Source organism: Macaca thibetana, chromosome 9 (assembly GCF_024542745.1).
Source record: "Macaca thibetana thibetana isolate TM-01 chromosome 9, ASM2454274v1, whole genome shotgun sequence".
NCBI lineage: Eukaryota > Metazoa > Chordata > Mammalia > Primates > Cercopithecidae > Macaca > Macaca thibetana.
In genome coordinates, this window is record NC_065586.1 from 65,513,814 (window position 1) to 65,528,198 (window position 14,385).

At 40.1% G+C, this 14,385-nt stretch overlaps 1 protein-coding gene across 1 annotated transcript in view; it reads right to left on the bottom strand.

Moving 5' to 3' along the window:
• The window catches only part of MYPN (myopalladin), a 123,563-nt gene extending 110,048 nt beyond the window's left edge, over positions 1-13,515 (bottom strand). Inside the window, exons 1-2 of the mRNA XM_050804704.1 lie at positions 13,396-13,515; positions 8,090-8,263 (exon numbers count right to left, since the gene is read on the bottom strand). Coding sequence (XP_050660661.1) covers positions 8,090-8,127 — 38 coding nt within the window. The 5' untranslated portion in view covers positions 8,128-8,263; positions 13,396-13,515. The remainder of the gene's footprint in view (positions 1-8,089; positions 8,264-13,395) is intronic.
• Between the last annotated feature and the right edge of the window lie 870 nt (positions 13,516-14,385).

Here is a 14,385-nt window from a genome sequence, read left to right on the forward strand (position 1 = left end):
TACCCTGTGCCTTTGTTCACTGTCACTTCCACTTATGTAATTAAACAACTACTTGTTGCAGTGTTTCTTATATTGTTGAATTAAACCATGTCTTTATTTACATATTTATGTATTATTTACTCAACTAGATCAACTTTTTGAGAATTGAAGCTATACAAAATTTTTCTTTTTGGGTCATGCAGTTCTAATCTCAAGGCATGACACAAAGTAGGCACATAATAAATATTTATCTGTGGCATGCCATAAAAATGATGTATAAACTGTCCTAAATTATTCAGTCAATCAACACATATTTACTGAACACTTATTATGTGCCAGGAAAGATCAAATGGCCCAGACTCTCAGCAACATTAACTGATTTAATTGTCATTAATGGGTACGATATTTGTTTAACACAAAAATACTATTAAGAATTAAATCAAATGAAGAAAGAAGCTAAAAATGATTGTGTGTTCACCATGCACCAGTCACAAACTGAGGAACTATCTGTGCATTTGGCTCAATGGATGCTTATAATTCTTGAGATAATTGGTATAGGGGAACTCTTGCTTTTGAAAAAGACTTGGTGCTGTTTTCAGTGACCACCTTGCCCAAGGGTTCTTCCATAGGTGCTCATAAGAGGTGTTTTCGTACTTTTACATCCTTCTAAACTGGCTTACTACTATTTTTTTCTGACTACCTTTGCCCAACCTTTGTTTTACATAAGGTATTTACATAAGGTCCTTTCCACCCTGTAAAGATTAGGCTCTTTCTTGCTTCTATATGCTGCTTCTAATGAGTTTTGTGCTTCATGACCCTAATCCTCATCGCGGATGGGCAGTTCCGTTCATTCTCATATGCTGGTTTTGGGGATCCCAGCTCAAGCCACAGACTGTTTCCTGTTTGCCCAGAAATAAACAGTACCCTTAAAACACACATAATATTCTCTAATTTCAATCGAGATTTCAACTATTTGTGACTGACTCCAAACTGGACTTATTTCTGGAAAGGCAGATAAGTCAGAATGAATTATTTAGCTCCCTGAGTGACCCTAGCTCACCACAACCCAGCATCCACATCAACTAAGCTTTGTTGTTCATATTTAATTCATAATTTAATTTACTATAACAACCCAGGAAGTACAGGTCATTGTCCCTATTTTGTGAAGGATGAAACTGAAAAAATTATATGCTACTGTGGTTTTTGCAAATTCAAGGATCTGAAAAAGACTCAGGAAGCATACTTTAAGATTGTCCCAAGCATACTATATCATTATCCTCTTTTTATAGAGAAGGAAACTGAAGATCAGAGAAGAAATTGCACAAAGCCACTCAGAGCTGTGATTCACAGCTAAGGTCCACACAACGCTGAAGCCCAGCTCTTGTCTGCTACACGACGCCACAATTCAGAGGCCTGCACACTCATTAGTAATGCATTCAGAAATCTATTTGGAAAAAAACACAGAAGATGCAGAGTAACAAGATGGAGACATCCAGTGATATTGGGATTACCTTGATTTCATGACTTCCTCCAAAGTGTTTCCAAGTCCTTGGAAATGCAGGTGATTTACTATCTCTCACTAGTCAAAGAAACAGCTTAAAGGAATTGAAGCAACAATACATAATAAGCAATTCTCTCTGTGCATTTCTACCTGCAAATTATTAGGTTTTTTTTTTTTTTTTTTTTTTTTTTTTTTTGAGACAAAGTCTTGCTCAGTCACCCAGGCTAGAGTGCAGTGGCACGATCTTGGCTCACTGCAACCTCTGCCTCCCAAGTTCAAGTGATTCTCATGTCTCAGCCTCCTGAGTAGCTGGGATGACAGGCACGCAGCACAATGCCCAGCTAATTTTTGTATTTTTAGTAGAGATGGGGTGTCACCATGTTGGCCAGGCTGTAGTTACTATTTTTTAAGTAGACATCTGAAGTTATCTACAATCACATATTGGTTATTACATGCCAATAAAAACAACAACAACAACAAAACAACACTTCTGCCCTTGAAATTGGTCTTCGTTATGATTATTTTGTATATAGGAAAGTTAAGCACTAGAATGGCCATGCTGTATGTCCATGTAAGCCAGCAGTAAAACCCAGATTTTCAAGTTGACATTATTAATTTAGTCTAATGAGGGTTATTTTGGGAGGCATCCCAAATTTTATCTCTTAGCAAAACTGGAGCAATAGATGTGTGCCAAGTGAGACTTACAACAGCTTTGAGTAACTGGGTATACAAGGCAACAAAAAGAAACATTAAAAGGTGGTTATAGATTATTTTATGTCTCTAAACAGTAATTACTACCAATATTATTTTACTAAGTCTTAAGAAAACTGTGAGAACCAGATTAATTTATGTATTTATTGAAACATATCTAATTGCTTCATGAACTTTATTTTAAAGGTCACTTAGTGTATTAAAAACTTCTTCCCTGGATACTATGAGAAATCTCATAAAATAAAGACCTAGATTTTCAAAAAAAATTTTTTTTATTTTGAGATGGAGTCTTGCTCTTGTCTCCCAGGCTGGAGTGCAATGGCATGATCTCAGCTCACTGCAACCTCTGCCTCCTGGGTTCAAGCGATTCTCCTGCCTCAGCCTCCTGAGTAGCTGGGATTACAGGCACCTGCCACCACACCCGGCTAATTTTTGTGTTTTTAAAGAGACGGGGTTTTGCCGTGTTGCCCAGGCTGGCCTCAAACTCCTGACCTCGTGATCCGCCCGCCTCGGCCTCCCAAAGTGCTGGGATTACAGGTGTGAGTCACCGTGCCCGGCCAAAAAATTTCTTATATGCTTTCCAATTTTGCATGAATAGTGGTGAAAATAATCTAATTACTACATTAATAAAAAGAAGTAGCTGGACTGCCTGTTTGTCATTCGTTCCCCAATCATGTGAACTATGTATTGGAATGAAGTGTTTGATAGAGATTTATTTTATTTTACCTCTCAAAGTAATTTAGATTCTAAATCTATTAATTTAGAAAGTGAAGGGCAGAGAACGTTTCCAAGTGCCACAATCAGGTAATGTTTAACTTAAATAATAAAAAAAATAGATAAGCATAAAAGCCATAGTAAAATTGAGATCTTTTTTTTTTTTGGAGACAGAGTCTTGCTCTGTTGCCCAGGCTGGAGTGTAGAGGCACAATCTCAGCTCACTGCAATCTTCGCCTCCCAGGTTCAAGAGATTCTCCCACTTCAGCCTCCCAAGTAGCTGGGATTACAGGTGCATGCCACCACGCCCAGCTAATTTTTGTATTTTTAGTAGAGACAGGGTTTCACCATGTTGCCCTGGCTAGTCTGGAATTCCTGAGCTCAGACAATCCACCCATCTTGGCCTCCCAAAGTGCTAGGATTACAGGCATGAGCCACCACGCCCAGCCTAAAATTGAGATATTTAAGGACCTTAAGTTCAGAATAATGATGCACATGAATTAAGTTTAAGAAAGGGACATAACCTCTTTTGAAAACAAATAATAATTAAAAACTAGTACTGAAAGATGAACAATTTTAAAATTGGGAAATTGATATATGCCCCATTTGGTTTGGACACGGATTTTTTTTTTTTTAAATCAGTTATATAGTAAGATGATAAAAGAAATAATCAAATAAATGCTATAATTACGGAGAGACTCATTTAGTATTTAGAGCTGTATTCCAACTCTGCCACTTATTATGTGAGAAACATTAGGCAAGTTATTTAATCTCTTTGTGCCTCCTCTGTAAAAGAGGAAAATATCATAGGAATGCTGTGAGACTTACGTGAGTTAATACTTTTAGAACAATGCCTGGCTCCTAGCAAGTGGTCAATAAATGTTAACCACCACTATTATCATTACTATTATAAAAATATATTTATTTTAAATAAACATCTTTTAGTTCACTTTGTGAAGTCACAAAGAGTGGAGCACACCCAGCTGCACTGAGCTGTAAACTCTAATGAAAGGCCAAAGGCTGAATGGGCCACCTAGACTGATGAGTCAGACACAGCAGTAGTTCAGGTTTCCAGACTGATTCAGTCCTTGGCGTCTATCCTGAGGCCGACAACAAGAATGCTAATTAGTGCCAAGGGTGATGAGTTTTGTAACATGGGGTGCTCCATTAGAGATGCAAATCAGATCACTTACATCTTGTATAGAGCACAAATAGTAATCAAGTTCAGATTCACACCAGTAACATAGAGGTAAAATGCTTCATATCTAGTTACCATGCTCCTGAACCATATACTTCTGAATTCTATGTTCTCGACTCACCTACTGCCAAGGAGCTAAACATAGCTAAAGGATTTAAATTATAATTTGATCTGACAACCAGGTATCAAACAATCCTTCTTTAGCCAAATAAGTAGAGCGGAGACAAATATCAGAGCCGTATATCCAGTTTATGCTATGTGCTTTGTGATGGGAAAATAATAATTGAAGGTATTGGTATATATCTTATATTATCTGATCTAAAAAGGATGTCAGCATAAGCTTGGTATTCAACATAGACTAACCAAAGTATTGTTAAGGTTAAGTGATTTAGAAGAGAGAAATCTAGGAAAGTGAGGAATATCCTAACCTTTCTATGATCGTGAATTGTCTGATAGACTACCTCTGAATGCATATAAATACTCTCATGTAGAATAAGACAAAGCAGACTCAGTTCTTCTAAATAAATGCTCCTAAGGATAATGATGATGAACTGGGACAGATGTCAAATACAAAGGAACAGTGATGTTTTAAATCCTATTATATTAAAATGCCCAAATATTATTAATAACACTGTGCTTGAATAATTTTTTTGCCTTAATCTGTTGCCCAGGCTGGAGGGCAGTGGCGCGATCTTGGCTCACTGCAACCTTCGCCTCTCGGGTTCAAGCGATTTTCCTGCCTCAACCTCCCAAGTAGCTGGGACTACAGGTGGCTGCCACCACACCTGGCTAATTTTTGTATTTTTAGTAGAGACGGGGCTTCACCATATTGGTCAGGCTCGAACTCCTGACCTTGTGATCTGCCCACCTCAGCCTCCCAAAGTCAGATCTGCTTTAATACTCATGTTTTACATGTGAGAAAACTGACATACAGAAAGAACAATTGACTTAGAGTTACACGGCAAGTCAATACTGGAGTATTAAGAGTTATCATTTGCCCAGACCAGTGTTTATCTTACATATTTTCAGGTTTTGGTGAATCTTGTCCCCATAAATAGGATGACATGATTTAGGAATTATTAGAAATATCAGTTGATTTGTATATATTATCTTTTACCAATCTCTGAATCAAATTCACACCTAATAATGAACTGTCTTAGCATAATTCTGTTCTATTTCAATTTTGTGAGTAAAAGGCCTAATAAAAAATTTATTTTGAAATCTGATCTCCAGATAACAATTTTTTTTCCATTCTGAATTGTGGTAAAATATGCATAACATACAATTTACCATTTTAACCATTTTGAAGGTTTCAGTTCTGTGACATTGAGTACACTCACACTGTTGTATAGCCATCATCACCACCCATCTCCAGAATCTTTTTCATCTTGCAAAATTAAACCTCCGTATCCATTAAACAATAACTCCCTTTATTCCCCTCTTCCCCCAACTGCTGGCAACCACCATTCTCCTTTCTGTCCCTAGAACTTTGTTTTGCTACCCTTAGTTCCACATAACCTATGCTTATGAACATTCAAAAATGTTTTGTCTTTAAAGAAAACTTAGGGGAAGATTCTTTAAATTATTCACTTCCAATTAGTCTCTGAAGTGAGACTCTGTAACAGAGTTCTGCCGGGAGGATCCACATTAGGCTGGTTCTAGGTACTCAGTTTGTTGAGTTGTAAATGGCTGGTACTTCAGATGGGAGGCAGGGAGACTCTGGTCTGCAGTGTGATTTGTGAGAGGCTCTCCCACCTTGCCACAGTGCACAGGATGCTTCTGCAAATTACGGCAAAAAAAGAGTTATTCATATGTACTGCCTTTCGTGCCTTATACTTTTTTTTTTTTTTGAGACAGGGACTGACTCTGTCACCCAAGCTGGAGTGTAGTAGAGCGATCTCTTCTCACTACAGCCTTGACCTCCCAGACTCAAGCAATCTTCCCACCTCAGCCTCCCGAGTAGCTGGGACCACAGATGTGTGATGCCACACCCACACCCAGGTACTTTTTGAATTTTTTGTAGAGAAGGGGTTTTACCATGTTGCCAAGGCTGGTATGGAACTCCTGAGCTCAAGCAATCCACCCACCACAGCTTCCCAAACTGCGCCTGACCTCGTGCCTTATATCTTCCTCTTTGTTTTTAAAAAGTCTCCCTCTGTAGCCCAGGCTGGAGTGCAGTAGTGCAATCTTGGCTCACTGCAACCTCCCTCTCCCAGGTTCAAGTGATTCTCAGGCCTCAGCCTCCCTAGTAGCTGGGATTACAGCACCCACCACCATGCCCAGCTACTTATTGTAATTTTAGTAGAGACAGGGGTTCACCATGTTGGCCAGGCTGGTCTCAAACTCCTTACCTCAAGTGATCCGCCCACCTCGGCCTCCCAAAGTGCTGGGATTACAGGCCTGAGTCACCGTGTCCAGACCCTATGCCTTATATTTTACATAGTCACAGCCACCTATTTTTTGTTTTCTTTGAAAATGCTAAACTTTAAGTATAAGATCCAGTAACATTATTTCAGACAAGCCTAATTTACATATCACGAAGGAAATTTTATTTGTGATAAAACACTGCTAACTATGTCAGAGGGGTTTGAACCAGGGTGACTTCCATCTCGAATAGGGGCTGGGTAAAACAAGTCTGAGACCAAGGCCAGAGGCGGTGGCTCACGCTTGTAATCCCAGCACTTTGGGAGGCCGAGGTGGATGGATCACCTGAGGTCAGGAGTTGAAGACCAGCCTGGCCAACAGTGAAACCCGTCTCTACTAAAAATACAAAAATTAGTTGGGCGTGGCGGCGGGCACCTGTAGTGCCAGCTACTCAGGAGGCTGAGACAGGAGAATCGCTTAAACCTGGGAGGCGGAGGTTGCAGTGAGCCGAGATAGTGCCATTGCACTCCAGCCCGGGCAACAAGAGCGAAACTCTGTCTCAAAAAAAAAAAAGGCTGAGACCTACTGGGCCGCATTCCCAGCAGATTAGGCATTCTTAGTCACAGAATGAGATAGAAGGTTGGCAGGATTGGTTTCACAAGCTATAGATCATAAAGACCCTGCTGATAAAACAGGATACGGTCAAGAAGCCAGCCAAAATCCAGCAAATCCAAGATGGCGATGAAAGTGACCTTTGGTTGTCCTCACTTCTCATTATACGCTAATTATAGTATATTAGCATGCTAAAAGACACTCCCACTCACCACTACTGTGACAGTTTTCAAATGCCATGGCAATGATAGGAAGTTTCCCTATGTAGTCTAAAAAGTGGAGGGACCCTCAGTTCTGGGAAATATCTACCCCTTTCCCGGAAAACTCAAGAATAATCTACCCCTTGTTTAGCATATAATCAAGAAGCAACAATATTATACTCAGTCTATGTATACTCAGTTCTGCTTACGGAGTAGCCCTTCTTTTATTCTTTTACTTTCCTTTTTTCTTTTTTGAGACGGAGTCTCGCTCTGTCGCCCAGGCTGGAGTGCAGTGGCGCCATCTCGGCTCACTGCAAGCTCCGCTTCCCAGGTTACTGCGATCTCGGCTCACTGCAAGCTCCGCCTCTCGGGTTCACGCCATTCTCTTGCCTCAACCTCCAGAGTAGCTGGGACTACAGGCGCGCCCGCCACCACGCCCGGCTAAGGTTTTGTTTTTTGTTTATTTTTTGGTAGAGAGGGGTTTCACTGTGTTAGCCAGGATGGTCTCGATCTTCTGACCTCGTGATCTGCCTGCCTCGGTCTCCCAAAGTGCTGGGATTACAGGCCCGAGCCACCGCGCCTGGCATATTCTCTTACTTTGTTAATAAGCTTGCTTTCGCTTTACTCTATGGACTTGCCCTGAATTCTTTCTTGATCCAAGAACACTCTCTTGGGGTCTGAATCGGGACCCCTTTCTGATAACAGCTACATTTTTAGAGCCATGGTTTTATCAGGAGTTTTAAGCCATTTTAGAATACTTGAGAGCAAATATAATGAAACTTAGCAAGGTCAAAAGCACTGGTTTCTAACCTTTTCAAGGTTGGGATGAGGCCTCCTTTTTCCAACATGTAAAAATGTTGTAGACAGCTGGACCTGGTGGCTCACACCTAAAATTCCACCGCTTTGGGAGGCCAAGGCAGGAGGATCACTTGAGCTCAAGGGTTCATGTGAGACCAGCCTGGGCAATATGGTGAGACTTCATCTCTACAAAAAAATAAAAATAAAAAATAAAAAAATAAAAAAACTTACCTGTTTTTAGATAATCTTTGATGTACACATGGATTTGTGAGCCCATTACAGTTAATTCATGGCCCTCCAGGGGTCTTGCTCACAAGTTGAAAACCACTGATCCAAGAAAACAAGCAGGTTCTAGCCCCAGCTGTATCTCTCACTAGCTATACAGCCTTGGGTAAATCATTCTACGTGCTTCAGTTACCACACCTTTTCAGTTACAGAAAAGTGAGGAAACTGTTTTGCTTACTTCAGGAAATTTACAATGAGTATAAGAATGAAATAATATATAAAGGATTGAAAGCTTAAACATGACACATAAAATAAAGTGACATAATTATGAAATAATTTGATTTTATAGATAACACATGGAAGCATCATAGAGCACTCCTACACTCTGAAATTTTAACTAGAAAATCAACATATTATGAATAATGCATGTAATTTGACGTGTCTTAAGAACAACTAGCTTTCCTATATTTATAAGGATGTTCATCAAGAACTGCTTGTAACAGCAAAAAAACTGGAAACAACATACGTTTCTTTTTTTTTGAGACGAAGTCTCACTCTTGTCCCCCAGGCTAGAGTGCAATGGCTCGCTGCAACCTCCACCTCCCGGGTTCAAGTGATTCTCCTGCCTCAGCCTCCTGAGTAGCTGGGATTACAGGCGCCTGCCACCATGCCCGGCTAATTTTTGTATTTTTAGTAGAGACAGGGTTTCACCATGTTGGTCAGGCTGGTCTCAAACTCCTGACCTCAGATGATCCACCCATCTCGGCTGCCCTCCCAAAGTGCTGGGACTACAGATGTGAACCACTGCACCCGGCCAACAAGATACATTTCTTAACATGGAAAGATGACATGTAAAATTTTTTTCACCGGTTATCAAAACAATTATTTATAATATGACTCCACTTTATTTTTTTAAATTCTGGAGTAAAATACTCTTTTCTTTTTTTTTTAAGAGACAGAGTTGTGCTCTGTTGCCCAGACTGGAGAGCAGTGACACAATCATAGCTCGCTGCACCCTCAAACTCCTGGGGTCAAGGAAACCAGTCGCCTTGGCCTCCCAAAGCACTGGGATTACAAGTGCTAGCCAAAGAACCCAACCTGGATTACAATATTTTTAAATGTTAGTTATAGCCGGGGAGTAGAATTACGGGTGATTTTTCTCTTGTAATTTTTTTTGGGGGGGCTGCACTTTAAAAAAAAAAAACAACTTCTAATAAAAGTGTTTATTTTTATAAAGAGAACAAAATAGTAAAACTCTTCCTCCACATCAAAAAAAGAGAATGCCTCAAGGACATCAAAAGAAGGAAAAAAAAAAAAAAAAAAAAAAACAAGAGCAAATTTGGGCTGTAGTCTAGGCTGGGCGTGGTTTCTCATGCCTATAATCCCAGCACTTTGGGAGGCTAAGCGGGGGCAGATCACTTGAGCCCCGGAGTTCGAGACCAGTCTGGTTAACATGGTGAAACCCCATCTCTACCTAAAATACAAAAATTAGCCCAGCATAGTGGCAGGCACCTGTAGTCCTAGCTACTCGAGAGGCTGAGGTGGGAGGATCACCTGAGCCTGGGAGGTGGAGGTTGCAGTGAGCTGCGATTGTACCACCACACTCCAGCCTGGGCAACAGGGCAAGACCTGTCTAAAAAAAAAAAGGGGGGGGGGGGCTGTAGTCTAGTTGATGGTACCTATGTATGTAGGTGCACTTGTATATGTCTTTAAATGTAAATATGCATATATCTATATCTTAAGAGGTAACAGAATGACTGGTAGGAAAGAAAAATCAGAGAATAAGGAATCAGCACTGTCCACCCAAGAGAGCCCTATCTGCTCCTGATGGTGAAGCTGGGAGCCCAGGCCAAAGCTCAAAAGATGCCATAATCAATTACCTGCCTTTCTCCAGTCCATGCCTACCCAGCAGTGTTCTAATTTCAATTTAGTTTTTTAAAAAACAAGTTTCCTCATAAAGAAAAGAAAAGCTGACTTATAACATGCTATTTGGTTTGCTTTAAAACCATTTTTCTCATAGTAAATTAACAAATCAGAATTCTGGCTGATATAGTACTCTCTTAGGAATTTGGTTAATGCGAGTACTTTGCTAAGGGACTGGATCACTCTAAGAATTTTGGGAAAAAATAGGTATTAAGTTTCTGAGTTTGAAAAATTACCAGACAATGAAGCCTGGTAATTTCATCAATGTAATTACAAGCTACAAGGTCTTACGACAGTCAACCAACTGGACTTCCCTAAGAAGCAATCCTATAATTCAATGTGTCACCTTTAGCATGAAATAAACACAGGGCAGGTATGTCTTGGAGACATAATGGAGTTTTACAGTATGGACAATGGGTATAACATTTTAGCTATAATCCAGTGTTATCATTCCTAGTCTGGAGATGTAGATAAATTAAAGATCAGAGAAAGTAAGTAGGTTATCTAAGATTACAATTGATAGTTCAAACTTGAAATTATAATTGATGCCTCCTAGTCTGGGATATGAAACTATTTTCCCCAGCCCTTATGAAAGAATGTCACAGCTCTATATTGGAGATATTCATGACTATATATCTACCTTCCCTCTTTTAATAAGTGCTCATTGAGGCCGGGCGCAGTGGCTCATGCCTGTTATCCTAGCACTTTGGGAGGCCAAGGTGGGTGGATCACTTGAGGTCAGGAGTTCAAAACCAGCCTGACCAACATGACGAAACCCCATCTCTACTAAAAATACAAAAAAACTAGCCAGGTATGGTGGCGGGCACCTGTAATCCCAGCTACCTGGGAGGTTGAGGCAGGAGAATTGCTTGAACCCAGAAGGCAGCAGTTGCAGTGAGCCAAGATTGCGCCACTGCGCTCCAACCTGGGTGACAGAGTGAGACTTTGTCTCAAAAAAAAAAAAAAAAGTGTTCATTGAGTACTATGTTCAAAGCGCTCTGCTAGGTTAAGATTTTTTTCAAATCTGCTCTGTAGGTTTTATAACACAAGTAGGCGTCTAACACTGAAAGTAGGATGGAGGAAAATATGCCTATTTACTAATAACCTAATACCTGCAAGACGCTGTTCTAGACACACTACATCATACTTCATTTATTATTTACTAAAACCTTAGGCTGTGTGCCATATAAGTTCTCTAATGATATCCTAAATGGATATACTTCATTCCAGCAGATCATATCCGAGATGATCGTTAAGTGAAAATATCATTACTGTAAAGCATTTATTAATCATTTAATTATATATAATACTGAAGTATCACTATAACTGGAAAATCTTAGGGTAATGGGTTATAAATATTCACTGAAAACAGAGACTGGAGACAATTACAGATCCTCTTTAAGGTGAATCAACAGTTGATACTTCAACAACAAAAGAGCCTTCTTTTCTCTCTTCTCACATATTTAAGCATTCTCTTAAAAACAAACAAACAAAAAACAGGCCAGGCTAAGTGGCTCACACCTCTAATCCCAGCACTTTGGGAGGCCAAGGTAGGTGGATTACTTGAGGCCAGGAGTTCAAGACCAACCTGGCCAACATGGCAAAACCCTGTCTCTAATAAAAATACAAAAATTAGCTGGGCATTGTGGCACATGCCTGTAATCCCAGCTACTTGGGAGGCTAAGGCATGAGAATCACTTAAACCCAGGAGGCAGAGTTTGCAGTGAGCTAAGCTAGAACCACTGTACTCCATCCTGGGTAACAGAGTGAGACTCTGGTTCAAAAAAGTAAACAAAAAAACAAACAAACTCACAAAAGACTACACATTGTATGATTTCGTTGATGTGAAATATCCAGAATAGGTAAGTCTATAGAAACAGAAAGTAGATTAATGGTTTCCTGGGGCTGTGAGCGGGAGGATGTTGGAGGAAAAGAGGAGTTAGTGCTATTGGATGTGAGGGGGGTGATACAAATGTTCTAAAATTGTTTGTGGCAATGGTTGCACAACTCTGTAAATTTTCTAAAATCCATTGACTTACACACTTTATTTTTATTTATTTATTTATTTTTTTTTTGAGACAGAGTCTCGCTTAGTCGCCCAGGCTGGAGTGCAATGGCGCGATCTCGGCTCACTGCAAGCTCCGCCTCCCAGGTTCACGCCATTCTCCTGCCTCAGCCTCCCGAGTAGCTGGGACTACAGGCGCCCGCCGCCTCGCCCGGCTAATTTTTTGCATTTTTAGTAGAGACGGGGTTTCACCGTGTTAGCCAGGATGGTCTCGATCTCCTGACCTCGTGATCCGCCCGCCTCGGCCTCCCAAAGTGCTGGGATTACAGGCGTGAGCCACCGCGCACGGCCGACTTACACACTTTAAACAGGTGAATTGTATGATGTATTAATTATATCTCAATAAAAATTTTTTTTTAAGTTCTGAACTTCTGCTATTCACTTGCACAACTCCTTCAGATTAACCCTGTGAGAAACTGTTGATAGCACTGGAAGGTTTTACCATTAATGAGGAGCTGTAATTTTAAAAAGCAATTGGTAATATATTATTAAAATGAATTCTAGTATGGGAGACAGAAACTTATAGAAATGATGGAGAGTGATAGATCAGTACCCTGACTGGGAGCTATTCATGTGCAATGCAAAAATCAATCACTGAGCCAGTTCTTTATGAAACAATAATACAGAATATTCTGGTCCCCTCCAGGATTCTGTTGACTGTCCTCAATCAGCTCAATTGCTCTGCACTTCATTCATGAAAAAAGCACACTGTTGCCCACTGAGTCCTATTTGTATTATCTCTGATCTTTCCTTTCTGGCTCTGCAGTTTCTTTACATTGCTTGGCAATGCCCTTTCATCATTCCTTTTCCCACATGGCTTTAAAGATTTTCTAGGACACCCTCCCCTTTTTACTCTAACACTTGAAAGAAGCAGCAACTACACACCCCAGAGAGCCCCAATTCAGTAAGGTGAGAGTGAGTGGTTCAGATGAATACCCTGAGTAAGGATGAATAGAAGAATGTTCTTAATCTATTGCTCTCTTAATCACTAGATTCCTGGAGGCACCTTTTTACTGGACAGTATTAAATATTTCAATTATCTGGACATCCCCTTAAGAAATATCTTGCTTTACCTCCCAAGATGAGTTTTGAGGGAGGACCTTACCTGGCACAAATAGCAGTGGAGCTCCAAAGGCTACATTGGATAGTTCCAGCCGAGACTCCCAGCCCCTCACCTCACTTGTTGACGGCAGGGAAAGCTGCCGTGGCTTTCCCTTCCTGGGTTTGCCCGTCCTGCTAATTTTAGGCTGCTTCCTCATGCGGCTGCCATGGGTATCAGAGCATGTGGCTCCCCTTGGAGGAGCTATTTTCTCCTGTGAGCCTCACTTGTTTGTTTCCAGCTTCTCTCCCTTTTCCCTGCTCCCCACCTCTGTAGGGTAGAGCTGTTTCATAGTACAAAATAAAACATCTTTCAGAATCATGCTCTGATCTGTGTTTATTCCTGAATCTAAGACACCAAGGGAAACTCTATTTTTTCCCCCAAGGGAAACTTTTCACATTAGATTTAATTGTACCTGCCAATAGCAAGATTTCCAAATCATGTTTATTTAACGAATATTTGCTAAATTCCTACAATTAATAAGATCTTGCCCTAGGTCACTGGGATAAAATGATGAGCAAAGCAAACTTGTATTTCACTGATGAAATCTTAATAACAGAGATTAATTAAACTTCTGCTATGTTCAGTGTTCTCTGTTAAGATTTTAAAATACAAACATCAATAGGTAGAACCCCTTTCCCCAAAGAGCTCACAGATATTTCAATATGTAGGGAGAAATTCAAAGACATAGGTCTTATAAATTCCTGTTGAGATTTAGAGATAATTAATGGATTCACTCATTCAGTTAATCAGTAAAACTAGATCTGAGATGATTTTATGGACATAGTATTCTATTACGCACTGGAAACAATAAATAAAAGTATACCACGAGTCCCTTCCTTAGAAAGATAACAATCTAAACAAAGAAGGATTGCTCAATTGACGAATATTTAATGGATATTTACTATATATATACTAAGTCTTTTCCATTGAGGACTTCTTGATAAGCAGCGTGTTTGCTTATGCAAATAACATATAAATATATAATTCCTTTGC